Raw genomic sequence first — 20832 nt, forward strand, 5'->3', positions numbered from 1 at the left:
CGTGTGTAGTAAAAAGTGAGGAAAAAAGGGGTGCGAAGTGCACAAAAGAGAATTTTTTTTAAAAGCGATCGAAGGTCGAAAAGGTCAGTAATGATTAAACTGATCCTTTTGTAAAAGTGCTATTTTTCTCAAAAGCCGTTGATTCCAAAGGGAAATCGGTTTTGGTTTTGTCCGCGGAGACAAAGGTCTTTTGAGTGGTAAATTCGAAAAGAAGTTTTACAATTAAATGAAAAAGCAATTGTGCTGGAAAAAGAGAATAAGCTTCGGGGAAAAGCAAGTGATTTTAATGATAAAAAGGAAGTGTTTAAAAAAAAAATTATGATAAAGCGACAGTGTGGGGAATTTTAAATTTCAACAAAAGAAAAATTTAAATAAAAAGCAAACCTATTAAAATCAATAGTTAAAAGTGTAGTAGGGTGTTTGATCCTGGTTCGAACTAGTTTCAGCGTTTTTCATGATACACTTGGGTTGATCTCATCGTTTCTAATAAATAATGGCAGTTATGTATCAAAATTGACTTCTAATGTGAAAACACACTTATAACGAATATATTGTAGTACTCAAAACTGTATTTCAATGCCTGAATGTTTAATTTTCGATATTTAATGACAGAGAAATAATGATCCAGGTTCGAACTATGCTGATTGTGGTTTGAACCATTTATATGATCCTGGTTCGAACTACTGATTGAATCGTGCAAAAGTTTTTTTTACTCCTCCAAATATGCAATATTCTTTCAATGACTCAAACAAATACTGAACGGAAATGGATAACCCCTAATAGCATACTAATTTACCAAAAAGTTACTTAATATTTAGACTGCTTTGATTGAAATATAAAAAATACGTAGCGACTCTAGCGGTTGTATAAGGAAGCTTGCTAGTTCGAACCACGATCGTCGGTAGTTCGAAGCAGGATCAAAAAACTACAGTCATATTTTTGTTTAAAATGTATTTTAACTAACCTTCGAATTGGAAAAATGTTACAGGAATGGAATAATATTCATGTCCAAATGTTTCAAAACTGTTCTCGCTTGAATATAATTGGTTTGGATACCATATAATAATGACGAAAAACCAGGTCGTATTTTGTTTCTCGTTAGCGCGAGATTTTGAACGTAGTTCTGCGCCGTTGTGATTAACGGTTTTTTCTGCAAAACTTTTCAACGTTCAATTTTTAGGGTTTCGATTACCACGAGCCTCGTTGAAATTCAAATTCGCTAAAGTGTTTTTTATTAATTTCCTAGCCGAGATAAACGTTCACTCCAACGGGAGGAAGCGTTTTTTGTGTCATTACTCTGTGGCTGCTGTGGTTGGGGAATTGTTCTTTTGCTTTGCGTTGTGGTTGCTGCTTGCTGTGCGTGGTGCTGTGGAATACGCGCCAATACGGTAGCGCAATTGTTGGATCGTTTGGTGAAACATTGTCAACAGGCGACGGTGATTGGCGTCTTCGCATCAGCATTGCATTGGTGTGGAGCGTACGGTCGTGCGTGATACATCAGCACGGAGTATTTTACACGGCATTCGGTAAGCGACGAAATTTTTTCATTGTTCCTTGGCAAATTCATAGCGAATATATTTATCTGGTGCAGGTATGGCTTCGAATATAGTGGGCACGATAGAGCCCTATATTCCGGGAGCATCTTTTTCAAACTATGTTGAACGGTTAGGTTTTATGTTCCAATATAATAACGTCCCTGAGAACTCTCAAAAGGCGCTATTCATTACTCTCAGCGGATCGGCAGTTTTTGAGGAGCTTAAACTTTTGTATCCTGCTAGGGATTTATCGACTCTACAGTATACTGAGATAATTAAAAAACTTAAAGAGCGGTTTGACAAAAAGAAATCAGACTTGATACAGCGGTTTAAATTTTATAACCGGATTCAGGGAGCGGACGAAACCGCTGAAAATTTTGTTCTGGCAGTAAAACTGCAAGCTGAATTTTGCGAATTTAAAGATACCGCCATTAGGGATAAACTCCTAATGGGGGTTTATGATAAAGACCTACAACAAAAAATGCTAGGAGAAGAAAATCTTACGTTGGCAACGGCTGAAAGGATGATAATTAATGGGGAGCTGGCGGGTTCCAGAGCGAGGATGATTGGTGGCAAAAATGAACAAATTGCATCGGTAAAACATAGATTGGGGCGTAGAGATAGGTTCGAGAGTAATACTCAGCAGAGAGACAGAAGTAGAAGTAGAAGTAGCAAATCGGGTATGCGGTATGGATTGCGAAACGAAAGTACGAGTGGTAGTAAAGACAGAAACAAAAGTAGCGGTTTGGATTTAAAAAAATCACAAGAGTATTGTGTGCAAAGCCACGACCGCAAGGTTGAAGTAAAATACTTTTACAAGAAAGATAACCCGGCTGCTTGCGTGTCAGTCATTTTTTTAGCAAATGTTCGGAGTATTGAAAATTCTATGCAAATAAAGTTGAAGTACTACTCAATTTAAGTTTGCACATATAAATACGACCTCACTAAACAGGAAAAGAACAAACTCTTGCGGCGCAAACAAGTTTCAACAGTCAAAGTATATGTAAATGTGTATTCAAATTAAGATAATTAACTTTTGGTTAAAGCTCAGAACGAGAAAATAATAAATCTTCAATTCATTTGTTTGGTTGTCCTAAAAAGGACAGTTTGTTGTTGAATTTAAAATCGGATATGACGCTGATTGCATCTCTGTGTTACGTCGATAGCGGGAGTTATGTTGAACTTGCGTATGACGAAGGCATCGTATTACCTGTTTTATTGAATGGGAGAAAGAGGAATATTGTAAAATTTTGTAAACATTTAACTCAAACAATATTACCAAATCGTAGTCAGGCGCTCTGACAACAAAGTTGAAGGCTGTTTTCACACTGAAAATCAGATAGCCAGCAGAAGTTTTGATTGCCAAAATCCAGAATGCCGAACAGCCGTAAAGAGAGCTGTTCATTTACCTGCGGCAAGTTTCTCGCCCCATCGCTCGCGTTCGCGTTCACCATGGCAGAGGCCTAACTGTCTTTGTGAATGCGTTCTAACAGGGCAGTTCGTTATTCAAAGTCGGTTATGCTGATCGCAGCCTTTGCGCTGCCCCTACAGTGGGGAGTTTATTAAATAAAGTAAAAATTAGACAACTACAACAGAATTTGATTGCATCCCGCACAGAATGTCTGCTTGTGTTGATGCCAGAAAATTATTAACCTTCAATTACTTGTTTATTTGCCTTGAAAAAGGCATTTTGCGTGCGACAGATTTAAATTTCTAGGATCCAACACAGAATGCTTGCTTGCGTTGTCAAAAATTATTAACATTCAATGACTTGTTTATTTGCCTTGAAAAAGGCATTTTGATTTTCAAAATTGGATTTCCTGATGGCAATCTTCATGCTGCCCCAACACGGGGGGAATAATGGCAGTCTGGCGACACACGCTGAGAAGAACCGCGCTGCTCCTGAGACGTGGTGACCAACCACAGGCCTAGTGGTGCTGCTAAGGAAGGATGACTGCTGTTGTCGCTTTCTAGAACTATTATGAGCGGCTTCGGCCGAAACAGGCTCTTATATAGGCCAAATAGCATGTTTTCAATTTCAAGGTATATGATTCTGTCGACCGTGCTTGGGAAGCAATCACATAACGACCAATCAGAGATGGAATTTTTCGTTTTGACAAGGCTTGACTATTTTCAATAGTACAATAGTGTGAATAATAAAATTACAATTATCTTCTTTTGGGAAGAATCTTAGAAGATTTTCCAATCTATCGCTGCAAGAACGAAGGAAATCCATCGAATAATAACCGATTTATAAGCATTTGAAATTGGACATATTTTTCACTTTTTTCGGTTTTAGATTTTCATTTTACATCCCTATGTAGCCGAACTTCCCGAGAGAAGTATTCTACTTCAAAAATTTGACTTGCTATTATTGCGGAAAATCTGGTCATATTTTAAAAAAATGTTTTAAATATATCAACAGTCAGAGGAAACCAACGGTTAGATTTGCGGATGAGCTGCGACCGGGCTGTAGTGCAAGTAATAATCTAGAGCAACTTTTCAGTAGATTGAAGCCTTCCGGGTTGGATGAATCATCAGATGATTCAGGTGATTTTATGTGCATGCAAATTAATAGCTATAAGAAATTTAACGAGCCTTGTTTAGTCGATGTGACGATACAAGAGCAATTATTGAAAATGGAAGTAGATTGTGGTTCTTCCATTACGTTAATCGGAAAACAACTATATGACAAACTATTTAAAATGCCGCTTGATCAGTGTTGGAAAAAATTGGTCGTTGTTGATGGAGCTAGGTTGTCTGTCTGGAGTAGTGTTTTGGTTGATGTTGTCTTAAGGGGAGTTAACAAAAAGTTGGAATTGATTGTCTTGAATAGTAAAAATGATTTTCTACCTTTGTTAGGGCGTAATTGGTTAGACGTGTTTTACCCTAATTGGAGACAGACATTCCATAACTCTCTCAGTGTAGGTAGTATTAGTGAAAATGTTCACAAAGATGCTACAATCGCGGATATCAAGGCGTGTTCTCCAAATGTTTTCTGCAAGGATTTTTCTTCACCGATTCTTGGGTTTGAGGCAGATTTAGTGTTAAAGGAAAATTTACCAATTTTTCGTAAAGCTTATGCTGTACCTTACAGATTACAGGATAAAGTTATACAGCACTTAGAAATGTTGGAGAGGGAGAAAGTCATAACACCAATTAAAACTAGTGAATGGGCTTCACCAGTAGTTGTGGTGATGAAAAAAAATCAGGACATTAAGTTGGTTATTGACTGCAAGGTTTCCATCAATAAATTGATTATTCCCAATACATATCCTCTTCCCGTAGCGCAGGACCTGTTTGCTAGATTGTCAGGTTGTAAAATATTTTGTAGGAATATTCGGGAAAACCGGTAAAAATGCCATTTATGTAACCAGATTGCAGAGATACATTTTAGAATTGGCAATATATGACTTTGAGATATGTTATAGACCATCAGCGCAAATGGGAAATGCTGATTTTTGCTCACGGTTTCCACTCCCTCAACCAGTTCCGACTGATTTTGACAAGGATTTTGTAAAAAGTTTGAATTTTACACAAGAAGTTCCAATGAATTTTTCAAAAGTTGCTAAAGAGACAGAGCAGGATAGCTTTTTACAAAGAATAATAGCACATTTCCAGCGTGGTTGGCCTGAGAAAATCGACAAAGAATTGATAAACATACATTCCAATCGGCAGGATTTGGAGTTGGTTGAAGGGTGTTTGATTTTCCAGGACAGGGTGGTTATCCCAAAAGCTATGCATAAAGAAATTTTAAAGTTATTGCATGTAAATCACTCTGGAATTCAATCAAAGAAATAGTTATCGGTTTCCGTTATACTCTACTAAATTTTTTGGAAATAAATATTGAAATTCAGTCCGCAAATATATATTTCGACTGTGACGTACAGTCTTCCTCAGTGCTTATGTGGACTGGTAAAGAGCAAAGCGTAAATCGTGTTTTTTTATTTGTAGTAGGTAAAATTGAAAATTTAGCACCCTTAATTGGAGTTAGGTAGGGAATTATGCGGTCGATTGTTTACCGTACCATGTCTGGGGTTTTTGGGAAGCAGATTGAATAGCCATGAGGGGTGATTACCTGCGTCTTTATTGAGAAGCGTGCATGAGGGTTGTTTATAAATTTCTAAACTTTCAGCTACGTCTAATTTCCATAAATTATTAACGGGGCGGAGGAGGTGAATGTTATCCGAAGTTAGTGGATGTTTCTCGTTAAAAATATGTTCAGCCACTTTTGATTTGAAATGGTGTGGTGGGGCATTTGTTGAAACTTTACTTGCTTTGGACACTTCTGCGAAATGTTCTTTGAAACGTATCCCTAGGTTACGTTTAGTTTGTGCTAAATTTTCAATTTTACCTACTACAAATAAAAAAACACGATTTACGCTTTGCTCTTTACCAGTCCACATAAGCACTGAGGAAGACTGTACGTCACAGTCGAAATATATATTTGCGGACTGAATTTCAATATTTATTTCCAAAAAATTTAGTAGAGTATAACGGAAACCGATAACTATTTCTTTGATTGATCTCAATCACTCTGCTAAGACGCTCGTTATAGATTTTCTAGATTTCACTCTGGAATTGTTAAAATGAAGCAGATGGCACGCAGGTCAGTTTACTGGTTTGGTATAAATGCAGCAATTGAGGCTTATGTACATGCTTGTGATTCATGCAATAGAATGGCAACAGTTCCTAAAAATAAAATCGAATCACATTGGATTCCTTCGATTCGTCCGTTTAGCAGAATACATGCTGATTTTTTTACTTCGGACAAAAGGTATTTTCGCTGATCGTAGACAGTTTTTCTAAGTGGATCGGAGTAGAGTGGATGAGATTTGGTACAGATGCTAGTAAAGTTATTAAAAAGTTCATTGCTGTTTTTGCCAGATTTGGTCTTCCTGATGTAGTGGTAACAGATATTGGTCCTCCCTTCAATTCCTCCACTTTTTTTTCATTTCTAGCAAGACAAGGAATAATTGTAATGAAGAGTCCTCCTTACAATCCCTCCATTAACGGACAAGCCGAAAGGTCGGTCAGGATTGTTAAGGATGTGAAGAAATTTCTGTTCGATCAAGAAGTGAGTAAGTTGGAAACGGAGGATCAAATCAGTTTGTTCCTTATTAACTATAGAAACAATTGTTTACCGAAAGAAGGAAGCTACCCTTCCGAAAAATTATTAAATTATACACCAAAGATTTTATTAGATTTAATTAATCCTAAGAAGCTATATTTGTATTTGTATTTGTATTTTGTATAATTCATCTGACGAATAAAGTCTTAGTGAATGAAATTAGTCTAATTAGCACAGATCTAATCCTATTTACGAATCGTCCAATTGTCTCATTAAAATCAAACTGCTCTTCCACAACCGTAAACGCTCGAATGCATGCCAAAATCGGCTCGTTTTGACCAAACAAAGTCCGGTGAAAGGTTGGCTGTAACAACGATGTATTCCGAAGAGTCCTATAAGGTACGCGAAAGTTCATCTTTTCAAGTAGTTTGGGGGCATCAATTGCACCGTACAAAATTTTCGCCAAGAACAAAATTTGTTGTAGTTTCCTTCGTTGTTCCAGTGTATCGAGTGCCAGTAGTCGGCATCTGTCAGGATAGGGTGGCAAACTATCGGGATTCCTCCAAGGCAGATTTCGCAGTGCAAGACGAATGAACCGCTTCTGGATACGTTCGATTCTAAGGCTCCACGAAAGTTGATGCGGTTGCCACACGATTGACGCATTCTCTAAAATTGGGCGGACGAGAGCACAATACAATGACTTCCAGCAGTGTGGGTCCGAGAAGTCCTTGGCAATCTTAGACAGGAAACCTAACTGCCGCGTTGCTTTGGAAATGATCGCTATTCGGTGTGAGTCAAAACTCATTTTAGAGTCCAGTTTAACTCCCAAATCGGACACTTCGGTGACTCTGGGGATGATTTTCCCTTCAATGCTATAATCAAATAATATCGACTGTGATGTGCGGTGAAACGATATGACCTGACATTTATTGATGCTAATTGTTAGTTTATTCCTGCGCTTTCTTTTCCAGAGATATGATGCAGTCTGACGTAAAGCTCAGCAAATTTGTTGTTACTGATCGACCTGGCATGAAGCCATGTTGGTCGACAGATATGTAGCATTTTGTCGCATTGAGAATTACCCTGCTCATTATTATCTCAAATAATTTAGAGACTGCCGAAAGACTTGTGATTCCACGATAATTAGTCGCGTCATATCGATCTCCTTTTTTGAACACGGGTGTCATGAATGATCTCTTCCAAATACGAGGGAATTTTGCTTGTTCCAGTGAGCGGTTGAAAATAGAACTCAATGGTTTCACTAGATTACCAATACAGCGGCATATTAAAATTGCAGGTAGACCATCGGGACCAGGTACATACGATCGCTTCAACTTTTTTGTTGCTGACAAAATCATATCTGAAGTCACGGCAAACACTCCCAGATCAATGAGGTCGCTAGGAACGTTACGAATAGCTTCAACGATCTCCAGTTCAGAAGCGCAATTTGCTTCGAAAACAGATGCAAAATGCTTTGCGAATAACTGACTTGATTCTAAAGCAGACGCTGAGACCTGATTCTCAAAATATACATTTTTTGGAATAACAGCACTTTTCCGCTTCGAATTGATAAACCGCCAAAAACCACTAGGATTTGCTCTTAATTTTATCTGCACACGCAATACGTAAGTGTAGAATCTTCCCAGGGACAACGTTCTCAAGCGTTATTAGAAATCACGAGTAGACTTCGTTAGGGGTACTTTATTGCAACCGATCCAAGCGCTGGTTCATTATCGACTGACTTCACCAGTTTTTATTACTCGAGAGCTCTCTCACTCTCGCGCCTATAAACTTATAACTCTACATCCCTCTCCTACTCTCAACTAAATTAATAACAAAATTTAGGTGTATCGTCCTGGTACTTTCTTTGTTCGACTGGGACGTCCTTGAGCTAGACCGCGATGTTTCTTGGGATCACCATCGTTTCCTGTGTCTTCTGTTCGCTTAGATGCCTGGCGTAGATGTTCGTTGACGACGGCATCCTTCGTGTTCCTTTCTTCACTTCTGCATATGAACGAGTGTGTTGGTTGCTGCTTTGGGGGTGGATATGAGCCTGTGGATGAATCTGAAAAAGTTTTTGAGGGTGAAGCCGGCCACTTTTTCAAGTGGGTTATTGGACGACGATATTGCACTCCCTCTTCGTTGGCGATGAGCGTATCGTTTCCTGATCTTGCTATGACGGTAAACTTTTCCAATTTAAAGTTAGGCTCGAGTTTTCCCAGCTCATAGCTTTTCATCATCACTGTATCTCCGACATTCACTTCGGACTCCCTAGCATGTCTACGTTCATCGGCATACAGCTTACCTTGCATTTTTTTAATAGCGTCATTGTCACGAACTTGCTCGTCTCTGTTCCAGCTGGGATCTGTCCGTAATGACGGTAAAAGATCCTTAACTGGACGTCCAGTTAGTAACTCTAGAGGTGCTTTTCCAGTGACCGAGTTTGGGGTGGTGTTATGCATGTATACGTATTCCTCTAACCCTCTTCTCCAGTCAGACTTTGTTACTTTGGCAATCTTCAGCGCTTTTAGAATGCCTTGGTTCTGCCGCTCTACCAAGCCATTCATTTGAGGCCAATAAGGTACAGTTTTAACCATTTCGATGTTCCTTTCTTTGCAATATTTCACAAACTCTTCACTTGTGAAAGGTGGTCCATTGTCGGAACGAAGTTTCTCAGGATAAGTGTGATCTTTGAAAATTTTCTCGAGTGCGTCAATTGTTTTTAATGCGATGGTGCTCTTCATCTCTACCACGTGAAGGAAACGGCTATAGTAGTCTACTACGACAAGGAAAGTGCCACAATCTTTGGCTGAAAGAAAGTCGATTGCAATTTCCTGCCAAGCTCTGTCGGGCATTTCCTTCCGGATCATCGGTTCGGGTGGATATTGATTACTTACTGCTGTCCAACCAATACACTGTTTGACGGTATTGCAGACATCTTTATCCATGCCAGGCCACCATACGTATTGTCTAAGATTCCTGCGCATAGCCACAATGCCAGGATGCCCACGATGAGCAATTTCCAGTGCTCGCCGTCTCAATCTCAATGGAAGAACAATTCTATCTTCACGTACAACAATGCCATCAATGAAACCCAGTTCTTTACTGAAAGCTTGGTATCGAAACAAGTCTTTTGGCCAGTTTCGTGTCTTCAAGGCCTGAACTATAGTTCGCAGTGTGCTATCTCCTCTTTACGAATTTCTTCAAGCGTAATAGCTACCGGTGATTCCCCGATTGCACAGAGAAAGTGAGATGAATCATCATCAAACGCAGCATCTTTCTTATTATACAATCGAGACAGTACGTCTGATATGTTCTTTTTTCCACTTATATGCTTGATGCGGAATTTATAAGGCTGAAGACGCAGTGCCCAGCCTTGAGCCCTTGAGCAAGCTCGTCTTCCGTCTCTGTACTTTCCCTCGAAAATATATTCTAATGTTTTGTGATCTGTGTAGATCGTGAATTGAAGTCCAAACAGGTACAAATAATATCTTTCCTCAGCCCAAACCACGGCTAACGCTTCTCGTTGGGTCTGTGGATACAGCCTTTCAGCACTCGTAAGACCCTTAGAGGCGAAGCTGATGATTCGAGGCCAGTTTGAACTATCCCGTTGAACTAAAACTGGCTAAACTAAAAGGCTCTGAATCCGCTTGTTTTAGAGTGCGGAACATTTCTAGCTCGACGCGAATATTCCGCTTTCCAATAAAAAATTTGTTCAACCTCAACACGGCATTATCGTATTCGGGTACTTCTCTCGGAATAAAAGGTATAACTATCGGTTCCAACTGTATTTCTTCTGGCCCCGGGGGCAAATTTTGGTAAATGCGCTGTAATCCACGACCACCCTGAACTAACAGTAATACGAGCTTTTCGCGCTGAGATTCAATTTTCTTCATCTCCAGAACGAGTTCGAAAGAGCGGTGCCACTCTTCCCACTCTCTTCTGAGGTCCGACGTATCGACAGCGTCATCGAATGACTGTAGTGGCCAACTTTTATCCTCCATAAGTCTGCGTAGCAGGAAACCGAATGAAACAAAAATTAATCTTTCAATATTTCCAAAACAAAGTAATCAGGATTTTTTATATATCCTCATACACAATAAACAAATTCACACACTCTAATGTTCTTCATTATTACCGTTCACGTTTGATTACCGTTTAACTTAAAAGTTATTCCACCCAAACCTAAACAAAATTGTTGGCATGCGAGAAGATACTACAGCAGTAGCTATAGGGTGCAACAGGTAGGTCGATTTTGATTGAACTTGGTTTACTTGGTTTTATTAATCAACTCAATAGTTCTTTGACCTTCTCCGCGCAACGGGTTAACACTACCAGCAGCAAATACTATGTACCTTAATGTGTTAACAACTGACTCAGGTTTCAATCCTGCTATTAGTCACCATTCGTAATCTTTGTGCTACACAATTCCAGGGGACTCACCAATTTACCCGTTAATGTATCGTCGCAAGATTGGTATCTGCTTTTCGCACTATCCCATCAGCCTCATTGTCTGTGTGCTACACTCATTTAGTTGACTCATTTATTTACACTTCGTTGTGTAGATGCTAGACTCAAGTTTCTCTTGCTATAGTCCATCGGCCTTGTTGTGTGCTCATATTCGTTTCTCTTCTCTCTCTTGCGATAAACTTGCGGTGCTCTGGCTTCGTTTTGACTCACACTTGCTACGACAGTAAATTCCGCTCTCATTTCCCCTCGCTTCGGGCTCACCCAGACTCGAAATTATTGAATATTAGTGCGTGCCTCAGATACACGCAGAATTCTCTCTGTACGGTAGTTCTAGCAGAATTAAGTTAAAGTTGGTGCCCGTACTTGCCGCACTTATACTATAAAACAATTCGCTGCCAACAAACCCTGAAACCAACACACTTCAATTCGAACACCACACACTGTTCTAGCCACATTGCTTGTTCGCGAACCATGATAGAGGAATAAATCGAAAATGGCCGCCACCCCAAGCAGACGCTTGTTCATTCTTTGACATATCTTACTTATATATTATTACTATGTAATCCGTATGATAAACTTACACTTTAATCCTATCCTCGTTGCCACTTGTAGAATCTTCCCAGGGACAACGTTCTCAAGCGTTATTAGAAATCACGAGTAGACTTCGTTAGGGGTACTTTATTGCAACCGATCCAAGCGCTGGTTCATTATCGACTGACTTCACCAGTTTTTATTACTCGAGAGCTCTCTCACTCTCGCGCCTATAAACTTATAACTCTACAGTAAGGTTTATATAAGGTGGCATTCAATGAACGGTACGCGTTACTGGCTGACTGAAAATCTCTTTTGTTGTCAGTCGTTCGTTGGCGGCGAAGTTTACGCTGGAGTGCATTTCGCACACGTTTCAATGATCGTAAACGAGAATTACTCCATGCAGGTGACACTGGCGGTCGTGTTCTTGGAACGTTACAAACAATCCAGTCGTTCAAAATGTAACAGAATTTTTCTGCCATAAAGTCAACATCATTATTATTGTCAAAAACCGTGTCCCAGTTAACGGTAGTCAAGTACAGCGAGAGTGCCATAAAGTCCATTCTTCGAAAGTTCAAGTGACGCTCCTTTGTTTTTTCGACTGGATCGGCATATCCCGCATACGCTGGCAAAAAAAATTCGAGAGGAGGGTGATGGGAGTCAACGGGTAGCAACGGAACCGGGCAATTAATTACTTCGATCTCACAGCTAGGCAAACAAAACACTAAATCGAGAATACGATCAAGCGAGTTTTGCACCAGATTTCTTTCGCTCAAGCACAAATAATTCATGCCATCCAACAAAGTGCTACTGAACGGAGGTAGTTGAGAACAATCACATTTGATGACGTTGTCGCTCGAACACAACCACCGCATGCGTGGCTGATTATAATCGCCACAAATATAAACCAAAGATAACTGACGATTCTATTGATGATACAAAAATTAATCGAAACTGTGATATTACTAGTAATAGAAAATCAGTTTCGGTGGATCCAATTACTAATCTGAATTTAGGAGATACTATTTGGTATAAAAATAATAACAATAAAAATGATTCTAGATGGATAAAAGCAAAGTTTGTAAAACAGTGTTCTCCTCTAATATTTCAGATATGTATTGGAAGCGTAACGACAAAGGCGCATCGCTCGCAATTGAGGGTCCAGAAAGACTCTAAGAATTCTCCAAACGTGGCGGTTCCATGCAGAAGTCACTGTAAGCGTAGGCTGGTCTCGGAGGAAGAATTCCTTGGGTTTCCAGATGATGTGGCTGCAAAGAGGTTTCGCAAAGGCGATCATGGAGCAACGGAACCGAAAACGCCAAGTCCTAGGCATTCTGAAAGATTAAAGGATCGACCGAGGAGAGTTTATAAAAGATAAAACAAAGAAAAAAATGTATAATAATTATGTTTGAACATGTTTCGATATTGTATCGATCGATTGATCGAGTTGGCGTAATTATACGCATTCAGAAGTTTACAAAATTATATAATTAAGAAAAGTACATTTTAAATGATGTTTTCGATGGATTAAAAATTTAAAAGGATAAGAATTGTGGTGTAATAATAAGGCCCAGTACAGGCCGAGTCCGATTGATAAATATATATAATCAATATAACTTCTCCTCCGGAGTGGAGAGTTCTATCGAACACCAATACTGTAACGCAAATCAGGAATAAAACCCGCTGCGCGGGGTTGACTCGGTCAGTTTTGTTTTGGATCAAGTAGCAAGTGTTTCATAAGTGGTTAATATTCGAACTTCTACTAAGTACTAAGGTACATAATACTTTGGTATCTTGAAACTGATTAAATTTCTTTCTGATTGATTCTGTATACTGATAAAATGTTTAAATTGACCTGAATTAAATGTTAACATGTTCATAAAATTCTATGCCAATTTTGAATTTTCTGTGAATATACATTTTCTACTAAAAACTGTAATTCGCTATCGATATTTTTTCCATGAGCTTGTAACTGCGAGAAAAAATAATGTGATATATATATATATATATATATATATATATATATATATATATATATATATATATATATATATATATATATATATATATATATATATATATATATATATATAGACCTGCGGACTGAATCGCAGCGAGCCAAAACAACTGTCAAACGAGCGAGCCAAAATGAACATAATGAAAAATGTGTATCAAACAAATAACAACAATGTAGAAAACCAGCGTTGCTAGGGTTGCTGCCTTTCACTCAGCAGGTCGACGCAGGTTATATATATATATATATATATATATATATATATATATATATATATATATATATATATATATATATATATATATATATATATATATATATATATATATATATATATATATATATATATATATATATATATATATATATATATATATATATATATATATATATATATATATATATATATATATATATATAGAGAGAGAGAGAGAGAGAGAGAGAGAGAGAGAGAGAGAGAGAGAGAGAGAGAGTTTATATTTGTGATCGGTGAGTGAGCTATCTTTCACAATATAATAAAATAGATATAGAAAGAAGTTTAATTTCTACTGAATCGTACTCAATTTCTTATTTTATAAAAGGTTGCCATTTCGCGTATTAGGGAAAATTAACTGTATAGTAATGAAAGATAATGAGAATAATTTACTTCTGAAAGAGAGTGCTGCAAATAAATAAATACAGACCCCATGAACTAGTTTTAGTTCCAAGTCATTTGAGGTGTCGCTCGATGAATTACGGCTGACGACTTAGATACTTGATATTACCACCTGAGGAATTGAAAACATAGTACTGCTTTGCCTATATTGTATACACTATATTGCCGAAACATATTCCAGTCATATCTCGAAACCGTTTTACCTATTCCGGTTATCCGCTCCGGCAACAAAAAGAACCAAAATACCTTTCTTTTGGAGCATGTTGAGACTGAATTGGTTAAAAGAAATCAAGAAAACTACAGAATGTGATTAAACATAAGCGCTCGTTTTTGGCCCATGTGTGCCAAAATCGAACCGTGCCAAAAGTAAAACGAACTCAAATCAAACAGAGCTTCGAAAGCAAATATAAAACTATGGTAGTCCTACGTCAACTATGCGGTGGTGTCTTGGATACCACCCCACGCCGTGTCAAAATCGGTATATTATGCAACTTTAATGCACCTCGGATTTTTCTTCATCAAAAGTTAGTTTGGGGTCTAAGCTTTCAAATGAAAGTGGTTTTAAAATATTCTATCGGGGAAAACATGAATAAAATGAGTTTGAATTTTTTTCAATGTTTTGACCATTTTTGCTCATTTATGGAGACGATAGGTAGATTGAAATATAGAGTATGGCAACGATATAAACAATGAGTGAGTGTGTATGTGTGCGTGTGTGTATGTGGGTGTGTGTGAGAGAGAATATAAAAACACTCGTTTGCCAAAACTTGCAAAGATTGTTTGACTGCAGTAGAACCTGGAAAAGTGCATTAATGTAACGAGAGTACACAGTTGCAAGACCTTTCGATGCTGGCTGGAAGTTCTCAACATCATCTGGTTTCGAAGGCCATTCTCAATTATTGTGTTTGTAAGAGAAACTTTTTCTCCTAAAAAGATCCCAATTTGATTTGTTACGAGAGGTTTGGGCAACTTAATTGTATATCTGGAACCCTATTTTAAAAATATCAGTCATTTAAATTTTTTTTTTGCATCACCTTTTGTTTTTAGAATGATTTTTTTTTTCAGTGTAAGATCTCAAATTCAATTTCGCCAATAATTCTTTATAAATATTTATATATATTATAATTATTTTTTTTATTTCACTATCTCACAATCACTTTTTTCTATATCTAAAAATATACAAAGTTGTTTAACCTTCTAGTGCCCAGTGCCACCTTTAGACGGTTTTCAGTTGAACCTCAAAAAAGCTTCAATAAGAACTTAAAAAATGTTTATAAAGCTGCATAGTGTTTTTTTCGAAGTCCGTCTTAAAATTAATCTGGGCACTAGAGGGTTAAGCTAAAGGCCTAAACACAATGGGAACGTTGCAGCTGTGTTTGCGGCAATTTGACAGTTAGCCCATACATTTTCTGTCCAATTAACGCCAACACAACGCAAACGTCTCCATTGTGTTTGGGCCTTAACCCTACATATCCACAACGTTTCATTGAGTTGTGAGAGGGTGCAGCCAACTTCTGGTTGCAAAAGAAGGACTTGGACGATGTTCGGAACAGAACCTTGAAACTATACACTGTGATTTTGCTAAAACACGGATGGATCAATAAGTTCCTGAAATGCATGAAAGATATCATTAGAATATTCTCAATGCAGTCGTCGCGTATAATAGAAGCCACATACGAAACCACAATAAAACAAAATACCCAGGTACATCAGGTATCATGAACATTTTTCCTATCGATAAAAGTCATATTGTACACGGTTCTCCCTCCCAACCACTCTTTCTCTCTCTCTCACACACACACAAACTCAAACAAACATTGTTTATATCTTTTTTTTTCATATGCCCAGCTGTAGCGTTAATACGCTGGAATCTAAGGCTGGGACTTTTGAGCGGAATCTAACAGCATTACAGAAGAACGTAGCCATGTTGCTTACTTCGACACTGCAGCCTTACGGCTATCTGATAGATTCCAAGTTTGGTTTCGGATTGTTTTATTGGTTACTGTTGCACTAGGCCCAAGTTATATAATGAATGTAAGGTCAAAACCTCCAGGATCCATTCAACCTGACAAGACCAAAGTCACAGATGAACAAATTTACTCTGGACTGGAGGTTCCAACGATAAATATATGATTTGAATGGAGAACGTACCTGTTATCACCGGTTCATATTACCGATTTTACCTTACATGTCACAGTAATGTTGGCTATTGTTAACTTAGTGGGGTTTCGGTAAAATGAGGTACCCACTATGCACTATAAAATATTCATTTCTTATAAAATAACTAAGCTAATTAAAGACGTGTGAGCCAGCTTGTGCTATAACGTAGACTGATCTCCGCTCTACCGATCACTGCTTACCATCGTGGCATCTGAAATGCTGACGTTCGTTAGCTGCGGAGCCCAGGTAATATTGGTAATCGGGTGACCATCCAACACCTCCCTTTTTTTAAATAGCTGATACGGGTCATACCTCGCGGGCGGCCTTCGTTGCCTCGAAGACTGGCGAGTAGCCGATTGTTGCTGTTGGCTGCTTGGGGGGCCGCGTTAGCGTCGGTGTTGAGTTCGCGATTGTTGTTCGTCCACCGGTGCTGCATGTTCGGAACTAGTAGCATTGCCGATACCACAAGTATCCAAAAGTATGCTCAATGGTATATTGAGACTTGCTGCTTGGCCCTGCTCATCCTGTGGCGCTGCCTGTTTACGACTCCTCACCTGGTTGCAATGAGATCGAATCAGAGTTTCCTTTGCTAATAGCCATATGTTGTATAGCACACTTCCGATTCGTTCGATTACTATTCCGGCTTCCCAAAACCATTTATTGTGTCTGAAAACCTTGGCCCAGACGATATCCTGCGGATGGTAATTTCGAGCTCTTGCACCATGCCTACGGTTGAATTGTTTTTCCTGGAAGGACGAATCCGATTTACTTGTTGGTGTGGGTGGACGAAGTAGTTTTAGCGATGTGCGCATCGCTCTGCCAAGCAATAATTCCGCAGGGGACTTTCTTCTGGTGCACTGCGGCATGGTGTTGACCTGTAACATTGCAGAAATATGTCGACAGCTTCCTCAACGGTTTCTCCCCCGGTATTAATTTTCCGAATAGCTCTTTTAAAGGTGTCTACAAACCTTTCTGCCAGCCCGTTGCTTTGTGGGTGAAATGGAGCCGTTTTTAAATGCTGAATCGCATTCCTACTACAAAATAACGCAAATTGCTCACTCGTAAACTGGGGGCCGTTGTCCGTAACTAACGTTTCTGGTGCTCCGAACCTCGCAAAAATACCACGAAGCAAGTGTGTAGTTGCCGCCGTGGTGATATCCTTCGTTCGAACTACTTCAGGCCACTTAGAAAATGCATCGACCAAAATTAGATAGTACTGTCCTGCCATGGGGCCAGCATAGTCTAGGTGAACGCGTTGCCATGGTTTCTCCGGTGCCGGCCAAGATGATAAATTCGTCTTGCGATCAGTTTTCGCTACACTAGCACAATCGGTACAAACACTGACGGCTCTGGTGACATCACTATCGATATTGGGCCAATATACATATTGACGGGCAATCGATCGCATCCGCTCTACACCTGGGTGCCCCTTATGTAGCTGCTGAAGCACTTGTTTCCGAAAAACCTGTGGAATGACCACTCGTTCGCCATACATAATGCACCCTTCTACGATAGAAAAAGCATCACGGCGCTGATAAAACTGTAGAATTACTTAAACTGTAGAATTAAACGTGCGAATCTGCACTTCCAATTTTCTTTGACGGCCATCCATTCTTGATAAACTGAATCACTTGGCGTAAATTATCATCGTCTGCAGTTGCTGCGACAATTTGATGAAACGAGAGCGGAAGAGTCGTGAGCGCTTCACTGGCAACATTTTTGACCACCTGCTCCAGCTCCATGGTTGCAATAACGAACTCCTCTTGCGGTTGAATGTTTCTGTTTATCAAGCGAGACAGAATATCGGCATGTCCAAAGTTTCCTGTAGACACGTGACGGATATCAAAATCATACAGCAAAAGAGTAAGCGCCCATCTCTGTAGTCTGTTTGCTGTATAAATGGGAATTCCCTTTTTGCATCCAAAAATTGTGAGGAGCGGCTTGTGATCGGTTTCCAGAATGAAATGCCGACCGAAAAGCATTCGGTGGAACTTGGTTACCGCAAAGATCAGTGCTAATCCTTCCTTTTCAATTTGGCTGTATTTACTTTCAGCTGCTGTTAAGCTGCGCGACACATGACAAATAGCGCGCACGGTTCCATCTGGGAATATATGCGCAATTCGGGCCCCCAGGCCAAGCATCGATGCATCGGCTGACACAAGAATTTTAAGCTTCGGATTGTAGTGCGTCAAAAGTAGTGGGGACTGGAGAATCTCTCGGAACCGGTCGAATGATTTTTGACAGGCTGCAGACCACTCGAACTTTGTTTCCGCTTTGAGCAACTGGTCCATAGGGTGTCGCAAGGTGCGCATTTCCTTTACGTACTTCCCATAGTAACTCACTGCGCCCAAATATGACCGAAGAGTAGCAATGTCGTGCGGTGCCGGCATATTTACAATTGAGGAGACTTTTTCCGGATCAGGTCGACTGATTTTTGACAGGCTGCAGACCACTCGAACTTTGTTTCCGCTTTGAGCAACTGGTCCATAGGGTGTCGCAAGGCGCGCATTTCCTTTACGTACTTCCCATAGTAACTCACTGCGCCCGAATATGACCGAAGAGTAGCAATGTCGTGCGGTGCCGGCATATTTACAATTGAGGAGACTTTTTCCGGATCAGGTCCCTTTCTCGTCCAAGATCTGACCCAAGTATTTAACCTGCTTCATTCCAAAATCGCATTTTTCTATACGAACTGAAAACCCATATGCTCGCAACCGCTCGAGAACAAGAAAAAGATTTCTCTGATGCTCATCCTCTGATGCACCACCAACCAAAATATCATCCAGGTAACCCACCGCGCAATCAAGACCAGCTAGCATTGTGTCCATTAATTGCTGGAATGAACCTGGTGCTGATTTAATGCCTGGTGATAACCTGGTGAACTGGAAAAGTCCTTTGTGTGTATTTATGGTCAGTAACGGTTGACTGGCTTCATCGACTGCTACCTGCAGATACGCGTCGGATTAATCTATATGGCTGAAAATACGACAGTTAGCCATCTTGGCGAAAATATTTTCTGGTAGCGGTAGCGGATATTGATTCGATTCTAGAGCATTGTTTAGACCCGTCGAAAAATCCGCGCAGATTCTAACAGTGCCGTTCGGCTTCCGCACCACGACAATAGGTGCGGCCCAGTCGGCGAAATCCACCTTCTTGAGGATACCAAGACTTTGTAAACGGTTGAGCTCGTCTTCCACTACGCTTTGCATGCTGTAAGCGACCGGCCGTTTCGGTCTAAAAACTGGTTTGGGGGTACCTTTGAGCACCAGCTTAATTGGGGTTTTATTGCAAAAACCCAATGTATTCGTGAAAACTTCCGGAAAGTGAGATTGCAGCTCTAATACGATTCGAGATTGCTGACTGGTAACTTGATTGCAGTACGATGCAACTGGTCGGTTCCATAACTCAAACAAATTCAACCAGTCAATACCTAAAATGTCTAGATGGACGTTAGGATCAGCAATCAAACACTTACCCCTTTTTGTAATGCCATTAAGGGTAATGTTACACTGGAGCTCTGAAGTAAGCTGCAGTGGATCTCCTGATGCTGTTTTAGCGCTGCAAACCGCTGCTGTCGTCTTCGGTCGACCAAGCCATGATTGGTATGAAATAATGGTAATATCGGACCCTGTGTCCAGTTGCAGGCGTAGTGGAACATTATTTATGCGAAGATTAACAAACTTCCGCCCTTGGCTGACCTTCTGGACGGTTACTGTTTTGGTAGATGACTCCCACTTCTTTTTCTTTGAATCTCTGCTGTTGGCACGGTTTGCTGAATATTTAGCCGAAGAAAAACATGCACAATACCCCTCCTTGTGTCCGTGCTTTCCACACTCATGGCATTTGTGGTCCCGAAATCTGCAGTCTTTGTTGTAATGCATGCCTCCGCATGCCCAGCAGGGTGTTCTTGGTTGCCCCCGACTGCCGCCTGCGTTGGCTGAAGATTGTGTTACACCTCTCGGCTTGAATCGTTTGGTGAGCGTGACTGCATTCACTACGGATGACGGATTTTAAACTAGTACAGTGTCCTGTTTCAGGTTAACTAAACTGTTGCACTGTTCAACCACTTGTTGAAGTGTTAAATCTGCTGCATCGTTCAATTTGTTGATTAGCCGCATCCGGATTTCAGTATCGTTTTTAGATATTAATCCACATATATAGATGAGGCATTTAAACCACATACATAAGACATACGTAACACTGGCGATTTTTTTTGGGACACTTTGCCCCACATTACCCGGTCCCAAACTGCTCGACAAATAATGAACGAAATGAATTTTCTTTATCCCGGCTCTACTCGTGCCTCCAGCAACATCCCATAAGAAACTGTCAAAAAGTGTCTATCTTTCTTTTTTTCTCAACCATCAACATCATAGCCCGCGAAACTCGCTTTAAC

At 39.8% G+C, this 20832-nt stretch overlaps 1 protein-coding gene across 1 annotated transcript; it reads right to left on the reverse strand.

Moving 5' to 3' along the window:
- Positions 1-19399: 19399 nt before the first annotated feature.
- Positions 19400-20317, reverse strand: LOC129717161 (uncharacterized protein K02A2.6-like). The gene has a single exon (XM_055667003.1). It carries the CDS (start codon positions 20315-20317, stop codon positions 19400-19402), a length of 918 nt encoding a protein of 305 aa, XP_055522978.1.
- Positions 20318-20832: the final 515 nt, after the last annotated feature.

This window comes from Wyeomyia smithii, chromosome 1, assembly GCF_029784165.1.
Source record: "Wyeomyia smithii strain HCP4-BCI-WySm-NY-G18 chromosome 1, ASM2978416v1, whole genome shotgun sequence".
Classification (NCBI taxonomy): Eukaryota; Metazoa; Arthropoda; class Insecta; order Diptera; family Culicidae; genus Wyeomyia; species Wyeomyia smithii.